This window comes from Symphodus melops (assembly GCF_947650265.1).
Source record: "Symphodus melops genome assembly, chromosome: 3".
In the NCBI taxonomy this organism is placed as follows: Eukaryota; Metazoa; Chordata; class Actinopteri; order Labriformes; family Labridae; genus Symphodus; species Symphodus melops.
The window spans coordinates 20,654,963-20,680,419 of record NC_136693.1 but is presented as its reverse complement, the minus strand read 5'-3'; the positions used below and the strand labels follow the sequence as shown (position 1 = coordinate 20,680,419).

The 25,457-nt window shown below is 40.0% G+C and overlaps 1 protein-coding gene across 5 annotated transcripts in view; it reads left to right on the top strand.

The window, feature by feature from the left end:
- Window positions 1-1,494: 1,494 nt before the first annotated feature.
- The window catches only part of esrrga (estrogen-related receptor gamma a), a 135,001-nt gene continuing 111,038 nt past the window's right edge, over window positions 1,495-25,457 (top strand). For 4 of the 5 annotated variants that reach the window (XM_079339446.1, XM_079339444.1, XM_079339445.1 and 1 more), the window contains exon 1: window positions 1,495-1,775. In XM_079339446.1, the coding sequence (XP_079195572.1) occupies window positions 1,510-1,775 (266 nt within the window). In that variant the 5' untranslated portion in view covers window positions 1,495-1,509. The remainder of the gene's footprint in view (window positions 1,776-25,457) is intronic. The other variant, XM_079339447.1, reaches the window with a different exon arrangement.

Here is a 25,457-nt window from a genome sequence, read left to right as displayed (position 1 = left end):
CAATTTAGTGCAATTTATATTCAACTTTTTTATCTTGACAAGCAAAGGAAAACCTTATAACAAGTTCTGTTCTTCACCTGAAGCTCCAAGTTTCCAGCGATGTCGCCGCGGTACAGTTTGCCAGGAGAGTGGAACGTTCTCCAGTGCTCCCATAGTCTTCAGGCATATCAGTGCAACAGAGTCCAATAAGGACTCCTTCATAAACTCATAGTCAGAAAACAATTTTACAATTTTGCCATTTTACAAGAAACTACGTAACTTGTCCTGACTGCTGCATCTCTGGCTGTGTAAGGTTTTGTAAAAAGTCCTTGTTGGGTTTTGCAGATATGCTAGCTTCAGCTTCACTCACACGTGCGCTGCCTGCGTCCATATGGAAGTAATACGAACGTAGCAGCTGTTGTTTTTTTTCCCATCTTTCTCTTACTGGGAGGTCATATCATACAAAATAGTGGAAAGGTAAACCAGTACCAATCGTGACTCATCATAAAGTGTAATTATCCCGTTTATTGAACCTTGGACTGCTTTAAATGGAAGATGAACTGGTCAAACGCCTGATTTTAACTTTGTTACTTTTTCCCATATTTTTTTCTGCGTAACCTGCTCTGAGCATTGAATCTCGCCTCTTATGTTGACCTTAAACCTTTCCATAACAATAAGATTTGTGCTAAGTGGCTTGCTTGTTTCCAGTTGTACGCCTCAGAAATCAAGTCACGTGAACATATGAGGAAGAGAAACCTTTCCAAATGTCTGCCCGTCTGTACACTTTGGAGAAAAGCGATAAAGTACAGCAACAAACTAACCTCCCAGTCACAAGTTTGTGGTTACAGTATTGTTAAGAGCTTTCATGAAATAGTTAATGCAATTAATACCAGTAACATGATGTGAAATAAACAGCATTTAACCAAGTGAGCTTTTAGTGTCAGAAAAAAGACCAAGAAGAACTGGTAGATGAGGATTGAATGGCACATTTCTTTATCAATAAGATTAATGCTGTCCTGTCTGAGCTGAAACTCTGAGCTCTGTCATGCAGTCCCTCTCCCGAAGTTGTCAAATTGGCTTTAACTTGTGCTTCTTGAAGGAATTCAATATTTTGCTTCAAGTGCAAGAAAAAAATGACTTGGAATTCTTGAATCAATTTGCATTAGATGAAATGGAACCGGACTAAATCGAAGCGGATCGTTCTCTATGTGAACGCATGGTTTAATGAATCAAATCATTACATTTGAATTGAGATTTTAATGAGATCTTCTTGTTAAGGAGAGATTCACTCCCCTACTTTTACATCTTCCTCTGCTTCACAGGTCAGCTGTTTGTTCTCCCTGCAGCCTGACTCCGGCCGACTGTCTGCAGAACGTGTAGTCCTGGAGTGGTTCATCAGTTTGGTCAGTTCACCCAGCGCTCTTTCCTCTCCTTTCTTTCCCTCCCAGCCTCTTTCCCTCACTTCCTCATTCTCGTACTACCCGGCACTTGAAAGAAAAAACAGAGAATCCCGGCTTCATGGCTTAGAAAATGAGCTCTGCCTCTCAGCTGCAGACCGAGAGGCGAGGGGAGTGGAGGGAGAGGGAGAGAGAGGAAAAAGGAAGGAATGAGAAGGAGAGCAGAGAAGCAGCGACACACTTGCATCTTTTGTGGCAGCGTCCTGCAAGCGAGAAGCAAATGAGAAGTGGGAGAGGGACAGAGAGAGTGAGAGGAGAGAAAGCAAGAGAAGGGAGATGTCTGACTGCCGTGTCCTTGAGAACTGCACTGCAACTCTTTGAAGAGGGCCGGGAGACAGTGTGAGTAACGTGCACCTCAGCGGGACATGTGTGCTTGTGTTGTACGGTTGGACATGTGCAGTACTGTTTGTTTGTGTGTGTGCGTAACCTGCTGCTTGCTCAGTGACCTGCCAAGCTTACAGTGAAGGGGGTTTGGCTGCCAATCTTCTTTGCCATTGTGTGCCTGCCTAAGTGTTGTTGACAGGGGATTATGGCAAATACAAAACGCCGTATGGACCAAAGAACCACAGTGCCAAACTTCATAGACAAACGCATGCATGCATGAAGCTCCATGTTGAGATCCCTGTGTGAATGGACTCTATGTGTGTGTGTGTGTGTGTGTGTGTGTGTGTGTGTGTGTGTGTGTGTGTGTGTGTGTGTGTTTATGTGGGCGTGTCCACATTATCATGCATATGTATGTGGTTACGTTGTCAGCATGAAACACTGAAGGAGCAGAAGTAGTGAGCTGTTATTTTTCCTCAACTGGTACGTCATGTCATCGCTCTGAAACCACCTGTAACAAGCAGAGAAAGTCTGTCATGAGTCAGCATAAGAAGTTTGACTCAGACCGTTCACTTTTTACAACCTGCCACTGAGCTGTCGGGTCAATGACTGGAAGTCTTAAAACTGTCAGACTTGAGAAAGTTCTAATCAGCGTGGAAAAATGGAGTACTACTAAAAGTTTTAACTGCCTAAAGACTCTATTGATATTCTTTAAAAAATAGTGTCTCCCCGCCAAACAAACAGGTTTGTATGCAGCTGCTGTACTTTCGTGCTTAGGGGAGATGTTATGTTCAAATAGACTCTGAGGTTTCCAGATCAGTGCCAAGCTGTGTGACCCATTGAACTATTTCTAACTAATCATAGTCCACAGGCCACGCAGCATGCCATGCAACCCAATTGGGTTACGCTCATCAAAATATACGACAGTCAAAGTATCTCTCGTGTCATGAGTTGTTGAGATTAACGACATTGCTGGAGAAGTGTGCCATTTCATAGAATGAAGTATCAAAAGGATGACAAACTTGTCTGGCAGGTAAACCACTCCCCTCTCACATTTGCTATGAAGCACCTGATATTCTTGGTAGGATATCATCACACCCTAATCTAAAAATGCCCTGGTTGCATCATGTCTTATTTAGCAATGTGGATATCACATGTCCAGTATCATCGACTGTGTTTGATCGTTTGTACTGTGACAAGTGTGACGAGGACCATACCCATACGGATATATTTGGATATTAAATTTAAGCACACTAAGCGCATAGAAGGCATACCAAAGTATACTTAGCATGTCTCTTTTATCCTGCTCCAGTTATGAAAGGCATATCATAAGATTCATGTTTCCAGTCCACTTCAGTGTTCTATCATGAATGTTGATATCGATTATTTAAATGCCCTGTGCCTTTAAAGGAAACTCTGACAGGACTTGACAGCATTGTACCTTGTCATTTGCCAGTTCAATAAAGCACAGAGAACAATATCAAACACATCACATTCTTAAAGTGATGTGCTATTATTTATGTGGCAAATAATACACTCAAACGATAGTCATCAGTCATAGTACAGAAAGGATGTCAGAAAACTAGATTTAGTTCATAACCATCGTGGACATTTTACTGACGCAAACAATAACAATAAAAGCAAACAGGGTACTTACATAGAACTGCTACTAGTTATGCCAGACTAGTATGTATTTGATGAACAAGTATTTGTTCAAGACGTTTCTTTAAATGCTGCTTGAAGAACATGAATGTATATGAGTCTGTAATGCATCCCAGTACTTGATAAAAATCTGTCTTCCCTCTATGATTCTCATCATAATTAATGCTGATAGAATCAATGAGCTGAGAGGAGTAACAGGCAGAGTTGATGATGTTCACAGTATATATATTTAGACTTAAGAGACTGTCCCCAGGGTGAGCATGTAAGCGTGCAGTACGTAGTGAGATTGTGTGAGCATGATGTGCAAATGCTTGTGTGTACGGGCAAGCAACTTGTTTGTGTGTGGTGCACAGTGTTTTAGGCTGTTCCAAGCTAACCAATTTAGGTCAGCCGCTCAATAATTAAAGCGTGTCACTGGTCAGTGAACAAGCTGGGTTGGTCTATCAGAGAGACGGATGTCAGATCAGAGAGTAAGAGAGTTAGTGTGACTGTTAATAGAAATGGAGAATCAGAGGCTAAGGAGACAGAGAGCCTGGACTGAAAGTGAGGAGGAGGAGAAGTTCAAAGATTGAGAGTGCGATGTTTTCCATTCATCTGAGCTCTCATAAAACATGCTCAGGTCGACCCTTTTGAGATCCTGCCGGTCAGTCCTGTATTGTGTCCTGCTGTTTATGTCCCAATTCTGTATATTCTGCAGTGCACTATTAATCTGACAAGAGGGTCCCAGCTGAATGTTTTTTTCTCTAACCCCCTTCAGTATCTGAGGACAGACAACAGCTTACAGCATTTACGTGAGTTGAAGAATAACAGGTAAGAAGAGAAGCGTTTATGAACTCACACCTCTAAACTGTCTTTCTGGGTAAAGAAGCTTCACATAAACTAGTAAGAATATTTAGATGTGGGCTTATGTACTACCCTTTTTTTATCAGACGGGTTGTTGTACAGATAATGTTTGATCAAATAGTGAGTATTGATTCATCTTGTTCATATTGTTTGAATGATGTTCAGATATGAACCAACCACAAACACTTCAGATTATTTTGCATGTGCCTCTGCTTTCCTGGTCTGTCCAGTATCGTAGTAGAGGAGTATTTTAAAGATAAGGACTTTATGAGTCACATGTGGTTATTGAACCTAAAATGACAATTGGCACGTTTATGATCTTTTATGAAAGTATTTGACTATTTTTCTGGGGTTAAGCATTGGCACAGTGGTTCACATTCAGGCTGAAATGCTCCAAGTGCTGAGTCTGCAGATGTTTGAGAAAGAAAGTTGTTTCCCCAGCAGTACTATCAACAGTTTGTGTGGTTGGGACCTGGCCGCTGAGTCTTGCTCTATGAGTGCTACCTCACCATAGCTGATCTTTATCCTAGTTTAGGACTATTTCATTTGATTCCTCTCCTTGACATCCTAAAATCTTTATTTTTCACCTTTTTCCAGTTGTAGTTTAAGTTGGGCTTCGGTTTGTGTCGATATGGTACCCTGACTCCTTACAATTACCCTGAAAGTTTGTTCATGGCCTGGAAGATGTTATATGGTTGTAAATGTCTGCCTGGTGCCTCTTTTTTAAAACCTGGAAGCCTTTCTGGGTGACGTGAGTTCCTATTAATACTATATGCAGCGGTTGCTGCCTGCCACCAAGCTTGTTCAGACAGACAGACACACACGCACACGCACACACACACACAGTGTACACACGCATGCACATCAGACCCTGATGATTTTAGACGGAACAGTATACAATTTAGGGCATTACAGCTAAGACTGAGTGAGAATATGTCAAGGCTTGTTAGGGATAATAAGAGTTCTTTCTTTCTTGCTGCCTTTTCTTCTTTCCTTCCTTTCTTCCGTCCTACTTTTCCCTCCACTTTGCCATCTTGAGGAGCAAATGAATCTGGAGAATGCAGCAATGGTCATTTAAATGTTGATCAATTCCCTTCCATCTTTTTCCAGTGTGTTTGCCTGAATGGTTGAACTTTTTCATCATTCTTGGGAAACCTCATCAGAATAATTTCCTTAACTTTAGGTTAATGTGCTCGCCCTCTGTCTGCGTGGATCCCTCTTTACATCCTTCGCATCCTCAGTTTCTTCTTCCCCTCAACCTTTTGTTTCAAGATGTTGAGTCTGTCCACCGGTGTCTCTGTTCTTTTTAAGCCTTCTGTATTTACTGCTAATCCTTTTTATGCTTCTCCCAGCCAGAAGCCCCAGTGAGATCCTGTAGATTTAGCCAGAGGTTGATCTCGTGATTAGTATTCCGCTGTCAGAATACATCAGTCAACTTTTGGAGGCCCCTCTCAATCCTCACACTCCTACGACCATTTCCCTATTAAACTCTCAATGTATACTTCTTTAATGTAGTGTGCGTGTGTGTGTGTGTGTGTGTGTGTGTGTGTGTGTGTGTGTGTGTGTGTGTGCATGCGCGCGCATACCCATCACAATGTGTATAGCCACATGGCCCTGAAGAGAGAGCCATGTATGCATTAATGTGGATACATTACACCTCCTCCTGATTTCTCAGGAAGTCACCCTCCATCATCTTAAATGACATGAAAAGAGCTGGAGACAGATATATGCATGAATTAATTGGCTTGAATAGGAGTATTTAGAAGCTTAATCCATGGGGATTAACGCAAGCAGCCCTCTCTGGATTTAAGCTTCTGTACGTTCTCAGCGGAGGATTGTTTCATTTCACTCCCTCCACCCACTCCTCTCTCTCCTCACATGCCACCACCTTTACTTTTTCATCACTGAGCCTCTAAAAGGCTATCAAGTGTAGGATTAGCATTATGAAATACCACTAGAAGGCTAATTGCCTTAAAAAAGGCAAATAAAAACACAATGATGGTTTGCATTATAACATGTTTAGCCAGTTGTGCTATCCAGCTCACAGTACAAAGAGATACTGCTGTTGTTGTGAGGATTACAAACACAAGATGATGGCAGTCATTGTAACCTTAAAGAACATCAACACATTGATGTGTACAGTGTTGTGATCGAATAGCATATTTCCACCTGAGTGTGTTTAACGCAACGGATTATGATTTAGCTTTACTTTTCATATTGTTTTGACTCATGCTGAAAAAATAAAACAACAACCTGAGATTAGGGCAGTCATTGTTCACTGTGATGACATTAAGGTCTGAAAATAATGCATTCCGTTTTTTTATTTCAAATATTGATCCTGTGCTATTTTGTCACTTGAAGATAGGCCATAGTTTAGCCCACTCACAGACAGCAGTGTCTCCTTGTTGGCCCAGTGATGTTAAAGTGATGAATTCCTCATTTGACTTGAAAAAACTCCCACACAGCTTAATGACGAGTTAAATGTAATATCCACCTCGTGCCCTCAGACGTTTAACTTTTTACCATCCTCTTCAGTTCTTTACAGTTCATATTTTTTCTCTGTGGTTAACTTAATGTTGTTGATGGTTTCATAATTTTTGCTTTGTCAATATTAGTTGTTACCATTCATGCCAATTCAACATGTGATTCAAAATGTTATTAATCTCGATACATGTTTGAATTTCTGCTTTTAATCAAGATTAAAAAGTCTGGTTGATTCTGATTTGCTGCAGTTGTGGTGATGCAACATAGCCTGATGGAGTGAAGTAAATCTCATAATACTTGTAACTCGTACTCAAGTCTGTCAGGCCAAGATGTTCAGTTCTTGAAGTCTTTGTTGTGAGTCGAGCTCCAAAAAACACAGAATCCTTCATTTATAGCGTACACAGAGTTTGGATATGTTCATCCAGACTATTTCCATGTTTTGTCCTTCTGAAGATCTCTGTTGATTTATTTTACTGAAGATCATGAAGGTTTTGGTCACAAATTTTTAATGACATTTGGTAATTGTTTAACAGACCTATGTGGGGCGGCCGTGGCTCAGTTTTGTTGTCTCTCGACCAGAAGGTCGAGGGTTTGATTCCCCAGCTCTTGCAGTAACATGTCCGATGTGTCCTTGGACAAGACACTTCATTGTGAATAGCTCCCACTGCGTACAGCCTGAGCCATCAGTGTGTGAATGTGTAATTGTGATGTGGTGTAAAAGCGCTTTGATTATTCAGACGACTACAGAAGCGCTATATAACCTTCAGTCCATTTACCATGTGTTCTTCGATGACAGACGAGGTGAGGGCAGTAATGTTTTTTACGGAAAGACTTGTTTTGGCACCCTCACTGCTCTCTTTGCACTTTCTCTATACTTTCCCCACTCTTTTACGTCTTGTCTATATCCTTTATATCCCTTTCTTTATATCTCACCGTCTCTCTCTCTCTTGCTCTCTTCTCCTACTCTCATCTTTTCGATACCATCCTCCCTGTCTTCTTTTTTTCCTTCCTCTGCCTCTCCCCTTTTTCATTTATAGGCTTTGCAGTGCAAGTCTATGAGATACTGAGCAGATCAATGCCTATAGATTGGCTCATTGGAAGCCATTAGTTATGGGTTTTTATAAAGCTAGTCATTATTGTGCTTAATCTTGCAGAAAATTAAATTTAGAGTTGTGTACAGTCTTTTGGTTAAAAGTTGTTGATCCCCCCCCCCCCCCCCCCCCCTTACCAGCTGCTGTTTTTCTCGCCGTTTTTTGCATTCATTACTGTGTGTGTTTATTTCTGTATGTGCATGTGTTTATGTGTTTAAGAAGCTAAAATTAATGACAACCTGCTGAAACGACAGACGCACACATATACACACAGAGGTGCATTGGTGTCACTCTTAATAAACCATCATGCATCCTAGTCATGCCAAAAAACCCTTCAAGAAAACTGCCCATACAACAACATGGCTTGGCCACAGTACTGCACACGAACAGCACTTTTTTTTATCAGGGTTGGCAAATTTCTCCATTGTCAGAGCCTCTGTATTCAGTGGCTTTAATACCTTTAAAGTGATGGTGACATTTCCCCCCCTGCCACTTTACTTTTGTTTTTTTAAAAAGAGCTCTGCTACTTCGTCCGGGTTCAGCTTTCATTTTCAGAATTGGTCATGAACGTTTCGACCCCGGACTCACCCTGCTCTCGCAATGCTTTTTCCATTTTCTTTCCAGAATATCCCGCAACCACTTACTTATGATCCTCTTTATATTTTTTTCTCACCTTCCATTTGTACAGATACAACTTATACCCCCCTCCAAAAAAACAACGGACACCACTATAAACATTACTGCGTACATGTATGATGCTGTTTTCAGTTTGTGTATGTATATTGTCTCTATCCCTATCAAATAAACAAAATCAGGACTTCTTCATACAGTTTATCCTGACTGTAATAATATGAAGAGCAAGAGCAATACTCCTTCTTTAAACCTCAGCTGGTTGCTCCCTTTTTACACCTTCTCGCACCTTTCTCCCTCCTTCTCCGAGGCTTCCATCATTTTCACATCTCTCTCTATTCTTTTAACCCTCTCCTGTGTCCCATCTCAATCACTCAGCGACCTGTTCTTGTTCCCACTTCTTCCATTCCTACCTTTTGCTCACTTTTACCTACCTGCTCTCCTTTTCTTCCTTCCTCTTCTTTCTGAAAGATCTCTTATCTACTTTCCTCCTCTCGTCCGCCCTCCGTCCCTCATCCTCGTCTCTCCCTCATCCTTCTTCGCTCCCCCACACCCACATCCTCTCTAACTAAACAATAGATGCCTTGAGCTCTGAAAGATCACATCCAATCCCACCCCAACACCATCAACACTAACTACCCTCCTCCTCTCCCACCCCATGATGATATGCATAGTAGGGCACAAGCCTTCTTTTGTTTAGCTTAGCGCAAATGAAAATTGCTAATCAATTTTTACCCCCTCTTATTTCATGGCGTGTAGTTCCTGCCCCTCCCCTGCCAGCTGTCATTGTGTGGTTGTGGCGCAGGGCTGAAAGCTTCATTAGCAGGAGGACAGCATGTTTTGCCCCTCAGCACTGTATTCATGGAATTACTAAAGATAGATGGGACATTGCCTGGTGTTAGACAGTTTAATAAAATCAACACAAGTAGATACTTTCTTTTGTCTCGTGATCATGTCTTTTTTTTTTTTTGTTAAAATGTTTGTTTAAAATGAAGCAAAATGTTCATCATGCATTAAAATGATCACCAATTTATGAAAAATCCTGTAAATCAAGATAATGGGTGTTGAGGAAACGTCCCCTATGATCTATCCATTTCCAATCTTTGGGTTCTGTATCACACAAAGGAACACTTAAACTCGCAGTTTGTTGTTAACTATATTAGCTCACGTTTCATTAAACTCCATGTATGGTTTCACTGTTTTTCAAGCATAAAAGACAAATTAGCGTCAAATTATTCTGACAACGCTGCACTGCTAAAAGTCAGCCTGATGCGAACAATGTTTTCTGTTTTCTACTTTTTGATTAAACATGCAGCAAGGCTTGTTCTCAAACATCAGAAGCATGTTCGTTACTAACACCATCATGATGTCATTACATCAATTTCTCTGTATAGCAAGCATCATTCCCTCCAAGCCTGTTTCCTGTCTCCTTAAGAGTTTTATTTTTTCTGATGACAGTGATTGGCAATATTGACAGACTCAGAGAAAGGTCTTTTTACTTTCCTTTATAGGGAAAGTATACACGTAAGAACTGAAGTTCATCCTTCATCCTGCTCAGCTGAATTTGTAAGCATTGTGACATGTATAATGTAAGAGTTGGACACTTATATCTCATTCAGCCCAAATACACCAAATATAATGACATATAATGGGATGATGATTCACAATAGGTTTCCATGTGGACAGACTCTTTATTGACACATAACTACTTAGAAGGAGGATTTACAACGTATAGGCCGACTGGCAGGTTCTGAGAAGCATTTCCTGCTGAGCAGACGTTTGCCGTCTCAGCATAAGCATTAGGTTAGCTGAATGAAGTTAATGCAGAAACAGTGCACAGGTCAGAGGTCACACAGGGCTTGATGGAGGTAATGTGATGGCGAAGAAGAGAAGAGAGACAGAGAGAGACAAGACTGTTTGTTCTCCATTGCTGTTCTGACACAGCCCTTCTCTCCTCCTTTCCCTGCTGAGAAAAAAGCCAAACAAAGAAAGAATAACTGAGTGTTAAATATTATGACTATATGTCAATCCATTTTAGCATTGTTTATTTAAGACGTTCGAGTTAGCCTGAATTTGAAATAATAACGGCCAAATATGCCGTAAAACGTTGAGTGTAAATTCTGACTGAGGCTGAGGTGTGTGTGTGTGTGTGTGTGTGTGTGTGTGTGTGTGTGTGTGTGTGCATGTGCGTGTGTGTGTGTGCGCGCGTGTGCATGCGTGCGTGTGTGTGTTGGCAGCAAATTCAGAGCACCCACACGGTTACTAGTTTTCAAAGTTGCTTTCCTTGGTAGTGACTGTTTATTGTTTTTTACATTTCTCTCAATAAGTTAGATTTGCTTTTATTGAAGGGAATAATACAAACCTTAAACTAATCAATAGGATATGTGTCCTGGCATTAGCAGCAGTAGAACTCATTTGACAAAGTCCCACTTGTTACATTTCTCGAAGCTGGATTCACTCAGAACTCAGAACTCATCCATTCCCAAGCTTTTATTTACTAACAATGACAACAGTTGTCCTCAAACTTTAGGAACCTTCGGCATCGCGAAAAAAGTTCTCAAGTATATTGTTTATGTATTTTCATATGCCATGATGAGGAATTCTTTTACACCATTGTCTTTTGATTGTGATTTTTGCTTCAAGTCTCAGTTTTCATTTCACATCACATCAAAATATTGACTTCCCTGAGGACTCTACCTCCCTCTGCCCTTTTTCCAGGCCACATCTTGGTCTTGCCCCTTCATGTCGGTGTCAGGATTGTCATCTCTAAATCTGTCTCTGCCTTGGCTTGTTGATCATACTTTTTCCATGTTGGGCTATTAATAGACCAAAGATCAGTTTGTCACCCTACTTTAAGGTGTCCAGTTGCCTCTTAGGTGCTATTAATAACATCAAATACAAATACATTGATACCCTGAGTCTGGCGATAAGAAGGCATGAGTCCTTTAATTCAATCAGACCCCCCTTTAAATGTCTCATGGACTGTAAATGCTGTCTGTTTATGAATGTGTGTGGAAAGCTATGGGTTAATCCAAGGCTCCGATGGTCACATGTGGCTATTTTCCTTCAATGGCTATCCTTTACATAGAAACCAGATCATACCCACCAATCACTTGCATTGACTTGTCAGTACTAGAGTCAAGAGAACATGAAATATACATGGGTAGAATGAGTTCAATAGGCATGATTTACATTTCCCTGTCCGAAGTGTACATTCAATCGAATGATATCATGTTCAGAGTGGATTTTGTCCTGAAGACTCAAAATGTTGCTTTCAGTTCACAGTTTGTTTAGAATTCCAGAAAATGTCCTCGAGATTATTAACTGTTCAGTGTCATTGTGACATAACAGTTCTGCCAACCTCTAACACATTTCCTCAGAGCCTTCTCAGGTGTACTGAAGGACACTTCATCAGAAGGTGCAGGAGATGGTATGACACTTCTAACAAGGATCAGGCCTTTTCCATGAAAGCTTTACACAACACACAACTCTTTCCACAGGCTGTAATGGAGCTAGGTCTTTAGTTATACAGTAGATAATGATCTCATATGAGCTTTGGATGTCATTATGGTGTGAGATCAGGAAGGGGAAAGAAGATTACAATAAAGGCCCTTTATAAAAAAAAAATGATTTATTTAAAAATTAAGGTTCTTATCTTCTTCGATTTTAAATCGATTGAGGACTTTTTTGCTAATAAGTCACTCCCCGCTTATTAGCCAAGGCTAGCTCTTTAACACAGTAGAATGCCAAATAGAGCAGGGAGACAATCAGCCAGTCACAGACACAGATGACTCCTGAAGTATGTACTAATTCAAAAAATAGACTATGAATCCATGGATCTATGAATCCAGAATCATTTGAATGGAAAATAGATGCTGAATAAGACACCCATAGATTCTCAGTCCGATTAAAAGTCTTTACCCACAACCCATGATATATTATCTCTATCACGTAGCTGATCTTATTCACAGGACTAACACATGTTATAAAAGAAGGTATTCTGATGATAAAGGGATAGTATTAATTGAACAACAAAGAACTTACTGTTTTGAAGCAGCAATTTTTTTATTTTTAAGTAACACCTTTAATTGGGCTTTAATTGAAAATTACCGTCTACTATGTAAGCGTCCCCTAACACTCCTAAGATATCTTTGAAAGGTTTAAAAACCTAAAATGGATGAAAACAATTATATTGTCAGAGAACATGTCTTTTTCCTTGAGTTTACATATAATGTAAAAAATGAAGATTTTAGTCTAAAGTCAGAGAGCTAACTCCACAGAGAGAAGCTAAATATGTTTAAGCAGCAGTGTGTGTGTGTGTGTGTGTGTGTGTGTGTGTGTGTGTGTGTGTGTGTGTGTGTGTTTAAGAGGCAGAGCAAGGTGCTGCAGTGTGTTTGAGCCTAGTGGAAAAGCAGGAAGGGTTGCTAATCCGCATGGCTGGCCGAGCAGAAAGGCCATTCATATTTATAGCTGACTGAATCACATTCTGTCATACAGATGTCCAATACTGTGACCACGGAAAAGAATAACTCCAGAAATAGATGGATGTAAAGATCTAAAGGAAAAGTCAGTTCAGAGTTATATTTACATCTATTTTTTTGGTAAAGAATAACACAATTGTCATACATTTTCTAAAACTGACCTGAAGGTCTGCATAGTAACTCATCAGATTTCTTTATGAAACCAATGACTGACAGAGGCCATGTTGAGTCTAAAGGTCTCCAAATGTCTGAGGAGGCTGTGTTATTGACATGGTGCCACCATGGGTCACCCCCCAGCCTCAGATCTGTGTTATATTAAGCCTGCAACATCACAGTCATCCAGAGGTACGACAGGAATAGCTAAGACTGGACAGCAATAGAGGGTCTAAAAGTAAACGTCTGTAAGAGGTTATATATAGTGTCCTGGGGTACATACTATCGTACACATGCCCAAATGTAACCATCACAAATCCTGCGAGCAGAAAAAGGGCAAATAAAGACATGATAAGACCGGTAGAATAAAAAAAAACAAATGATCTCACAGATATTTATAACCCTGTAATATAAAAATAATTTTCTGTCCAATCTTTGCATTTCATTGTTTATGAAAAAAGTAGGTTTGGTCACTAGCCAAGCTATCTGCCTAGTATTAGGCAGGCATTACTTTTAGGGAACAGACTGTTTTTTCTGTGCGTCACCACTTAGCTTAGCTAGTTTCATGGACAATATCTCAAGGTGCAGCCGGGAGGGTCTCCAGTTTGGGGGGCCCCCAAATCTCATCTCTGCTTTTTGCAGGTAATTTGCACATCTAAGTCAGAGGTCATAGTTCCTTCTGTGTCGAAAAAAATGGTAAATTGCTTCCTCCAGGTGGCGAGTGAGTCTTTGTCCCAGTTGAAGGAATTTAAGTGTCTCTGGGTCTTGTTTACTAGGGTAGGATGATCTGTGAGAATGACAGGCGGATCGTCTAATGTGGGCGTTGTACCGAACCGTTGTGGTGAAGAGTGAGTTGAGTCTGAAGGCAAAGCTTTCAATTCACCCATCGATTTTCATTCCAACTCTCACCTATGCTCATGAGCTATGATATTTACCGATAGAATAGGATTGTGGACACAAGCGGCCAAAATGTGTTTCCTCCGAGGGGATGGCTGGCCTCAGCTTTAAAGACAGGTAGAGGAGCTCAGATTTTAGTAGGGAGTTCAGCTGCTACTCCTTTGTGTCAAAAGGAGTCAGTTTTGGTGATTTGGGCATTGGATTAGGATGCCTACTTGACTCCCTTTGGAGGTTTTCTGGGCACACCAAACTGGGAGGATTCCTTGGAGTAGACCCAGAGTTCACTATTTTTTGTAGATCTCCGCAGCGAAAAAGCACAATTTCCTTAAATGGTGAAAAATGTATTGGATCTGTCATAATTTAATGTGGGAAGAAACTCATGCAGCCTGTAAGTGTTAACATGTAAGACATACACATCCATAAGATTCTCAAGTTCCAGCATAATGCTTAAACACAATACTCTGAGGAGCTTCAATACGACTCAGTGAAAATGTATCAAACGATGCTGCTCAAAGAGAACAATAAAATGTCAGTTTATTGTATTTTACAGATATATAACAGACAGCATTTAGATTATTACTTAATGTAAATGTGTCGGTGAAATCATTAGGCTTGAGTGTTTATGTAACACTTGATGTGCTAACAATACCCTCGAGAAACAATAAACATTGAATCTCTATTTTGTCAAAGTAAATTTGTGTGATTGCTGTTATTGCGGTAACGTCTCATGATAAAAGCCGGTAAATGTAGAGCATGGTTATGAGCTGACATTTATCGCTTTGTATTGGACAAATAGAATTTGCATCAATTAAAGGCAGTGAGTCAAGTGGTTGAAGTTAATAAAAGCTAACAATAATGAAGAGAAAGAGTCACATGTTCATTCAGTTTGTATTTATCTTTAAGAAGTGCAGGCCCTCTTGACACAATCACACATAAACAGCTCCACTCTCAGTTTGTATTGAAAGAACAAACACATACTGACAAACAGACAAGTGCAGATAGTTCATGCACCACAATAATACAGTATACACACACACACACACACACACACACTAAGGCAAGACACAAACACTATCTCTGCAGTGGTAGATTTTCAGATTATGTTGTGTCCATTGTGTGTGTGTGTGTGTGTGTCTCCTCTCCCTTGAGTGCTTTCACCTCTTCACTCATCTCAACCTTTCCACCCCTGCACATTCCCCTCCTGACTGAAACTAGGTCTCCCTCTTCTTTCTTTCTCTCATTCCTCTGCCTCTCACTCTTGTTTTCTTCTTTTATTTTTGTCATATAGATATTCTCTCTCTGCCACTGTATTGAGATACCACCCCCTCCATAAGGCACCCCAAGTGACCCTGTCCATGACCACTGACCTCAGGGGTAAATGCAAGGTCCCACCCCACCAGGAAATAAAGACATTAGCTTCCTCCCGCTGTCTGACCCCGCTCACCTCCCTCGTCTTCCCTCACCCTGTCCACTGTATCCCTCTCTCCCTAAATCCCCTTTGTACCGCCTCCTCTTCTCCTTTCCTTTTCCTCCCCTCCGCCAAATATGTCAACACTTACACTTTCATTGTGCCCCCTCTTGTCCTCCTCATGTACACCATGTTCTTCCAAACATAGATTCACAATATTTATGGTTCTTACTTCATATTATACAGCCAAAGATTAGACATGCACCTCATATAGGTCAAACACTCTATTTTTAACAAAGTTTATAAATGTGGAATTTTGATTGAGAACAAAAAAAGAAAATTCAAACCCTACCTTGCTACTTGTCATTAACCTCATCGACATGATTCAGCTGTCTCAGTATTTAAGTTGTCATTACTGAGGATTATAATAAAAAAGAAAAAAAAAACAAGATTTTAAATGAATCCATGGATGGGTTTGTTTATCTCTATTCTCCGAAGACTTTTACAGTTAAACAAGATTAATAGTTTCCCCCTGAGAGACACCCTGGCTGTCCATATCGTCTATATCAACTCTCTGCTGAAATCAGTCTCCTCTGTACTGTGCTGAAGAGCTGAAAATTGGATTTCATGTCAAATGTCTCATTATCCTCTTTATCAGCAGATGCTTTGATTGAATAATGGTCTTGGGTGTCATCATTTGTCTTGAATAGCTTAAACAATGACTGATCTGTCTCCAAAAAATTCTTACAAGAGAGATTAGGGCTTCAGTTTTCTGACTTCCAACTTCAGAAATAACTTGTTCCTGTCTCCAGATCTAGACTGAACTGTTCTAGATAATAGGACTCACATATTTGAATAGGGTATTGAAAATGGATCTAATGTCTCTGTTTCTCTGACTGGCCTTCAGCCGACAATCGACAAACTCAAAATGAGTTGGAAAAGAGGCTGAAATATTCCTGTGAAAAACACTTCGAAAAGAAAAGTGTTTGCATCCAGTTTTGTGATGTGGATTGTCTTTTGTGTGTGGTGTTGGGGGGTATATATTATGTATCTTAGCTCTCGTGGTTTGGTGCTACTTTGCATGTGTGTCTGCATCATTAGTGTGTTGGTCTTCATCCACAGAGTATAAAAAAAACAAAAGTGCTCCCATGAGAGTACTGGTCTTTTCTTCCTTATTCCCTTGTTCCTGAGAGAAGGAGAGAGAGAAAAAACATTTGTCTGGTTCACTTGTTCGAAGCAGTAACACAAGTCAAGCATGTCACCCGTGTGTAGCGCTTTGCTTTATGAATATTCATAACTTTTTCCCATCTCAGAATATAGAGCACAACAGACAGGAAACAGAGTTTGTTTGAACTTTACAGAAAAGAAGAAATATTTACTTTTGCTACGGCAGGAAAGAAAGAAAATGCTGATAACTGAGTCAAAAATATAGAGAAGCAAGGTAGAAAATGTTCGATAAAGGTCTGATAGATTTAGCCCGTTATTACACCACCCAACCACTGGTAAAGGTGGGCAATAGAGACAAAAAGAAAAAGACGACAAACAGCCAATCATGTCGCAGGGACAAACACAGCCGAATGGAGCAATAGAGACACTAAATAAAACATTATCGACGAAACGACCAGAAAGGCTGCTCAACTTCAGGAGTTTGGAGACATTTTGGCGATTTACAGTCCGGCAAAAACAAGTAACATGTTCTGTTTACTGTAGTCTGTGTAGTAGTCTGCTGCTCTTTCGCTTCATTAGCTTTAATAGGACACTAAGGGCCTGATTTACTCTAGGTTTGCCTGTCTTAAAATGTGTGCAAACTAGATACCACCTGCAAAAAAATAAGCTATGTAATTTACTAATGGCACGCAGAGACAATTGCGTCTTTCATATTCGCAAAACAACACATATTGTCCATCAAGAACATTTGGATGTTTAAAATAATTATTAAGAACTCCGCTGGAATCCAGTGTCCACACTTACGCTGTTGAGATTTTCTTGCTAGCGTATTTCTTCTGACGCCCTTTAATCCTACAGGCTGCCAACACAATGTTACTCCCCTTAAATATGACTGCCTCCACAAAGTTTGCACCTGTTATCATTCAGGCACATTTTCTCAGTAGATCACCTGCAAAATTGCCCACCAACCGAACATGAAATTTTATGGACTGAACACACAATTTGGTACTCTTGACATGGGATCTTAGTAAATCAGGCCCTATGTAATGATACATGTGGAAAACTGAAGATGTGTCTGTGTCATGTGCAAGTCATGTGCTGGATACGAGAATCTTCTGTAGTTGATCCTTGTTTGGTTAGACATGCTTTCTGACACCATTATACTGTTGCCTATAGAACCGACCTGGTCATTGTATGCCTCCAGGCCACATACTGCCCTTAGGTTGACTCTGACCGGCCCGTGTAAGTTTAATTGAAAATTACAAATTGAACGTATTTTCACCACATGCATGGACTAAAGCTGTATTGCTTTTATGTTGAAGTTGTTTTTTTATTCACGTACATAATGATACCATACGTATAGCAACACGTGCGTGTGATTGAATCGTTGTCACAAGATGATTTTAGCCCTCAAAAATGTTGTCATGCTTAAAATAAAAAAGGTAGATGCCGAATGCAGGCTTTCCAACAAAAATGGACTGGTCAGTATTTGTTTATTGAAGTCGGAGGTAAAGCCGTGTGTTTAGTTTGTGGTGAGTAAATCGCCTTTTTTAAGAACTACGATTTAAGTCTGCTTTACAAGACGAAACAAAAGAGAAATACAAAAAGTTGAAAGGGTGCAAAAATCAGAAGCTTTGCTAGCTAAGCTGAAAAATCAGCATCAGCTTTTTTTTTTACTAAGCTTCACACATTCAGGGATGCAGCAACCAAGACCTGCTTTGTGATCAACATCGTGGGGATATTGCAGGGAATCTGGTGCTTCAGCTGCAATATGAAGTGGCAAGTTTTGACTTTTTCGCCTTGGCTTTGGATGGCTGTGATGTCCGCAACACAGCCCAGCTACCCCTGCACATGTTTTTCCAGGCGATAACGAACTTCAGAATTACAGAGGAGCTGGCAGCCATGTTGTCAATGAAAGGGACAACGACAGGGAGGGTTCTGTTTACAAATCTTACAAACAAAAATGTTGGACTTTTAAAAACGTATGGAAGATAAAGAAATTGAAGCAGATCAGAAATTGGTATTTTTGCATTGTATCATACACAAAACATGTGTTGTGCAAATCAGTGCTAAAGATTAACCATGTTATTGAAGTTGTTGCTAAAACAGTAACGTTTATCAGGGCATTGACATTGAATCACAGACAGTTTGTCGCACTTTTGGAGGAGCGCGAGACTGAGCAAAGTGACTGGCTACCACACAGCTGTCACATGGCTCAGCCTGGGCAAAGTGCTGAAACGAGTTTGGGACCTGAAAGCAAAGATTCAAGAGTTTTGTGAGAAGAAAGGCAAGGACATCCCAGAGCTCTCAGATGAGGGCTGGATGGCAGATTTGCTGTTGCTGTGACTGCACTGATGAATGAACTGAACACCAAACCGCAAGGCAAGGGCCTTTTTGTTCATGAAATGCACAGCCTGGTGAAGGCTTACATGAGAAAGATGCAGTTTCTTTTAAGCCAACTGGAGAGCAATACTCTCACTCACATGCAAACCCTGAAAGAAGTCAGACCGCCAGCTGATCACCTGCGCAGGTACTCATCCATGTTAAGAGCATTGCAATGTGAGTTTTAAAGGCGATTTGAAGATTTCAGAACAATGGAGGATGAAATGCAGATGTTTTCCTCTCCCTTTACCTGCAGTGTGGATAATGCACCCAGTGACGTTCAGCTGGAACTCAATAACCTGCACTCTGATCCAGTACAGACAAAGAACTTTAAGTCAGTCTTAAGGAGGAGAACTTTCCAAACAAGAGGAGACATGCTCAGAAGATGTTGGTTCTCTTTGGCTCTACCTACATATGTGAACAAACATGTTCAATGATGAAGTTTACAAAATCTAGATATAGATCCTCTCTCACTGATTATCTGTCAGCTGTGTTTCACATCTTCACCTCAGACATTCAACCTGACTTCAATGCCATTGTTAAAACCCAGCAGAGACTAGATGTGTGAACAAGAAACAATAACTTAAAAACACTGGATGAGGTGATTAGACTTCTAATGTAGACATGCAAAGGCACCAGCAGTGAACTGGGACACTCTTTGTAAGCCTTTTTCTCAGAATCACAATTCAGTTCAGTTCCTTCAACATGATTCGTCATGCTTAATGTTTGGGGAACAAATATAATATTGTGTCTGTAGAATGTAAAGAACCTGTTTCCAACAGTATCTGAAACTCAAAATGTGTTTTGGAGTGAATGTGACTATATGTTCACTAATATAAGTCACAAATGTTTAAAAAAGTTTCACAAAAAGTTCACGTTTTGTTTACCATTGCTTTGGGAAATTCCACCCCAAACCTTTTTCATTGCTTGATAATAACATATAGCCTACTCTTACCAGCTGGTCAAAACCATCCTATTTACTGCTTTTTATAAAGAAATGCAATTAATATTATGTAGAATTGAATTCAGCCTTTTGGCCAGGCCTTCCACGATATGTTCTGTTTCTCAAGTGGCCCCGTGGAAAAAAATAATTGCCCACCCCTGCTATAGAATATATTCACACACACATACAATGCATACAGTTTGTATGCATTGTATGTGTGTGACTCAAGAGAGAGAAGAGGTAAAGTGAGGTCAGCCTTCCAGTAAGGTTTGTCTAGCTGTGTGTTTGATTCAGTTTGGTTTGTGAACAGATGGGCCTACTGTGACCCAAAGGCAAATACATGTAACTCCCTTCCTCTAAACACACAGACAACCACACTTACACTTCCAAAACAAACAAGTGTTGTAGCTCTGGTAAGCATAGTCTGTTCTTATATAAAGACAGGCATGTGTCTTAACTCATCTAAGAGTAGTATACACACTGCAGTATTGCATTGTTTTGGTCTTGATAGGTGTGTTAGATAGGGATTTAACTATGATTCACGATACGATACTCTCACGATTTCTTTCACAATATGAGACTGAAGAGAAATTATGACTAAAAAAAGTGTAATAAATGTAATAAAAACACTAATACACCTTTTAATCTCCTTGGCTCTTACCCTTCACCCTGAAGAGCGTCTGCTTTTCAGCTGCTGAAGTTCACCATATTAAAATATCATAATGGCAGAAATAACAAATAGTGTGAAATGTAAACTGAAAATCTACCCGCATGTGGTCCTTGGCTGGTGTGAATTTCGGAACGTATTACTGAGATTTATTTTTCAGAGTACCGACGTGAAGCTTGACATCTTTTAATCAAATTTTAAGTGTTGTATTTTTCACCTTTGTTTTCCATCAAGTAGAGCACACAGACTAAATTAATGGACTGAATGGTAGCATTGAAGGCTCCTAAAAACATACTTCTATAATTAACACCAGTTAAAGAGAGACTCCGTCCTTTACTCCAGAGACGTTCAAAATAAACATAGTGGGTGTCAAGCTGAGGCAATTTGTGTGGACTGCAGACAGACAGCAATAGTGTTCGGATCCACAGGGGAAAACAGTTCACACAATCACTACGACAATTATCACTAAAGTTCAACACAGGTCAACTGGAGACGAAGGCAGGGAGGATAACGTGAAGATGTGGAGTCCTCAGTGAAGAGTGGATTTTGGGAGAGAAAGTGAGTAAAGCATGAGGGGGAAAACAGGACAGGTGGGTGTAAAAAAAGTAAGATGGATGGAGTAACTAGAATAATAGGACAGGCAGATAGGACATGATCATGGCTTAGAAGACGGAGAGAAGGGAGAGAGGACATGCATGGAATACAGAAACCATGAGAGGAGACTTACCAAAAAAGTCAAGAAGGGAAGCAGGGAAAAGAAAGGGGTACGTGGTGTATAAGAAAGAGAAAGTGGTGGAAAGTAGCAGGGACCAGAAAAAAGGCCGTTTTGTTGAAAACATGAATGAATACAAGCGAGAGTGGAAACTGTTTTGTAGTTTATAGTTAAAGATTTGCAGTCAATCTTTTACAACTGGGTCTGTTTATTTTTTTTGGTCATTTGATAATAATTACATTGTTTATAAATGTCTTTGTGCTTTTGATCATATACCGGTACATCATTATATGAAGATATGGGTAAACATACCTCAGCCTTCAGAAACTGAGTGATATGCACAGTTTGTACTAATGTTGAACGTTTTGGGGTGTAGTTTAGAAAATTATCTCAAGATAGAGATACTAATTCTGTAGATGACATGTTGAAGGGAAAACTAATGAAAATGTCTTAGTGGACAATAGAATAGCCCTACTGTACAGATATAATAATATTAATACAATTGTTCAGTCACTATGTATATTATATAAAGACTTTATCACATATTGTCTCACTTTGAGAGGTTGAAACAAAAACACACTTATTTTGTCTTTTAAAAACTATTTGCACCATTTTTGGCGTTAATGGATAAGACAGAAAATGTTGGGGGCTTGACAAGCGGCTAAGGGCTGACGTTGGCTTCAAAGCCAAACTGGCGCCCCCATCTGTGTCTTTGACTGCTTATCTTTTCTTTCATTCAACTGTACTGGCCTGTCTGCCCTCAACAGTAAACCTCTGCTTATTAGGGAAAGTGAGAGAAACAGAGACTGATGAAAAGAGGAGGTGAAAAGACAGAAAGAGAGAGAAAGGCAAAAATATAGAAAGCAAATTCTGCATGTCAGGATTTCTGTGTGTGTGTGTGTGTGTGTGTGTGTGTGTGTGTATGTGTGCGTCTGTGGCTGGTTGGGTGCAAGACGCTGAGAGGAAGAGAGAAGGATTTTTTGCTTATCGGACAGGAAGTGTATCTCTTACAATAGCATTCTGACGTTTCCCCTTCTCTAATGTGGAAAACTGTTAAGATTCTTATTCCAGATACGATGCATGCCCCCCCCCCACACACACACACACACACACACTCACTCACACACAAAGACACACACACACAAAGACACACATACATATACACGTCACAGCGGTGCAGATAAGATGCAGCTGCTGTGATGTAGACAGAATCCCTGAGTCAGCCATATGTATTCATAGACTTAAGACAATTGCTAATTCACACTAACACAAAGGTACACACAAATGTTCACAATTCTACAGGAGGCCTACATGCCTCACATCTAGTTTGATGTTTGCCTATTCAGCTGATGCTTGGAATGCATTTATACATGGTCAAAAAGACAGAGTAATGGAATAAAAGGCTGGTACTGAGGAAGATCTTTGGTGGGTCTAAAGGTTAGAAATGATGAGACGGAGAAAAAAAGAGGAAATAAGTTTCGACAAAGCACTGGAAAGGGTGAATGAAATCAGATCTAAGAAAAATACAGAATATATAGAAGTGTTTGAATGCCTTCAACAGGGACAGGAATAAATGTCCACTTTTTATGTGGTATCAAACACATGATTGATTAGTGACTGAACCTGTTTCTATTGCTCAACTTCAGCATGTGAGATCTTTAATCTGTGTTTGAGGAGGGAAGTTGTCTGTTATAAATGATGTGTGACGTGTCATTGAGTAATGGGGAATCAGCAGCATATGAGGCCAACGATACCAAAGTGACTAAACAGATATGACATATAAGTCAAATGTTTAGCACTGAAATTATGAAAAAAAAGACAGATTGTTGGCAACTGAATGGTCAATCTTGAAATGCTATTCTAATGATATCCATGTTGTTCATTATTTAAGCCCCAGAAAAAAAGTTGTTACTGCATTTTGTTTGGAGTCGTTTTATTGTCGGGGGTCTTCTGCTAGGGGAGAGAATCCTCTGTCAGACATATTTTATATCATGTTATACAATGTTTAAAATGTTATGGGGAATAGCATTTGTTAAAGTTAATTTTCTTTATGGCCTCTATTGGCTGAAGCTGACTTTTTAATGCCTGGCTAAATCTTTTTCTCCTCAGTCCTCCAGTGAATCATCTTCTGAGTGTCATGATTTAGTCTGGATTTCCAGAGTTTTGATGTGTGTGTTAATGTTTCCTCGTGTTGATTGCTTCCTAGTGTAGTGTTATTGTGTTTGCTTGTTTAGTCTTTAATGTTTCCTGTTTTATTTTGTAATGTCTTCTGCCTGTGCCTCTCTGTGTTTTCGTTCCCTGTGTTTCTTCAGTGTTCCATGTTTTACTTTGTAGTTCTCAGTATTGTCTGTGTTTCCCCCCTGTCTTAATTACCCTGATTAGTCTCACCTGTGTCTATTTGGGCTCAGTGTTTCTTCCCCTCTGTGTCAGTTCATTGTCTGTTGTAGTTTGCTGTTGTAGTATGTCGTTTGTCTCCCAACTCCTGTGAATTACTTTTTTTCTCCTCATGGCTCTTTTGGACATTTTGGATTTGTTTATTTAAATAATTAATTTGTTGCTGCAATTGGGTCCTCCTCCTTTGTTTTTCAAGCCGTGTCCTTGACACTAAGAGAATACGGGAAGGCCCTTCTGCAGGCTAGATTTTACAGTGGCCTTGTATTTTTTCTCACTATCATTATTATTAATTTTAGAAATGAAAGGCCACCAGATTAAAGAATAATGACAATAAAACATCCAGATGAATTCATCAAAAGACCTCCAATATCGTATATAATATGTCAAATTTCCCCCCTCTTGTTTCCTCTGATGACTTGTACAATAACCCAAGCCGCCGCCTGCCCTGCCCTAACTCCTCCCTCACCTCGATACTTGTTTGCTTGTGTTATCTTTACACAATACTCAGCAGCAGAATGTTTTACAAAGTCCCCTAAATAACAAAAGCTGTGAAATGTATCTCACAAATCAGTTGTGGTAGGCTTGTGTGTTGAAAAAACCCAAACACTGCTTTCACACACACAAGTAAACCTCCTAACTGGATGGCTGTAAAGAAAAATAAGAATGCTTTTATGGCTGGCAACTTTACTTGGGTGGATGTAAATATACCTGGGTGGCTCGACCCAGTGTTAGCCTGTGCAGGAAACGTGTTATCAGACAGTGGCCTCCGCTGCGTGTTTTAAGGTGAGAAAGCCAGCCTAATGTTGCTGGTTTTGTGTTTCTGATAACTCTGTCCTGTACTCCACGTTTTCTTTGTGACATACAGGGCATTGGAAGGGGCATCGTTAACATGATTGTACATTTCGCTGGATTTCCCATGCTGACAGTCAGGCCCTGAGCAGCTTTAGAGGGTTCTCCAGACAGGTGGATGTTTCATTTACCAATTAAAAAGCCCCCAATGATAACCTCACAAAGAAGCTGCTGGTTACGGATTTTCAAATTAAAGCCCCAAGACTGAAGCAAGAGGTCGCTGGGGATTCTCATGTTTGCTGAATTTTCAAATAATAAACCCCAGAAGGTTACTGGGTCTTGTGTTATGCCACATGAGTATTTACTATTGTTAATTGAAAATTCTTAACATTTACTTAACAAGCAACTCCACACCTTAAAGTGCATGGTAGAATTGTAATGTAAGAATCGAAGTTAACATCTTATCCTTATTCTTAAACTTTAGCTCCTTCAATTCCTCAGGCTATAATGGCCAATTTAAAATATTTATTGGCGTCATCTAATTGTTCTGGGCTTGTTCTTTTTCTTCTGTTCAATCACTTCAAACTCTTTTAACTCAGCTCCTCCTTTATTTAAAGATCAGTCCACAACTCACTGTGACTTATGGTCATTACAAATAAACAGATATCTGTATTTCTACACATTTTTCATTCACACATTTTCCTGTTCTGTTTTTGTTTGTTTTTTTACTTGAAGACATTTTTCTCACAGTTTTAGTTTATTTTTCACTTGATACAGGTAGATCAAATGAAGCTAAAGGAAGGAATCAGGTGTGTAAATCACCAACAAAGAATAATAACTTGGTGAGGCCAAGAACATCTTGAATTCAGCTGTGTTCTGCTTTACCCGTGATGAAAGAGAGATCACATATTTATATGTACCACACTTGGGTCGACAATTGTCTGACTGATGAACAAACAGTTGGACTATCCCCTAATCCCAATTGGAGTTTACACAC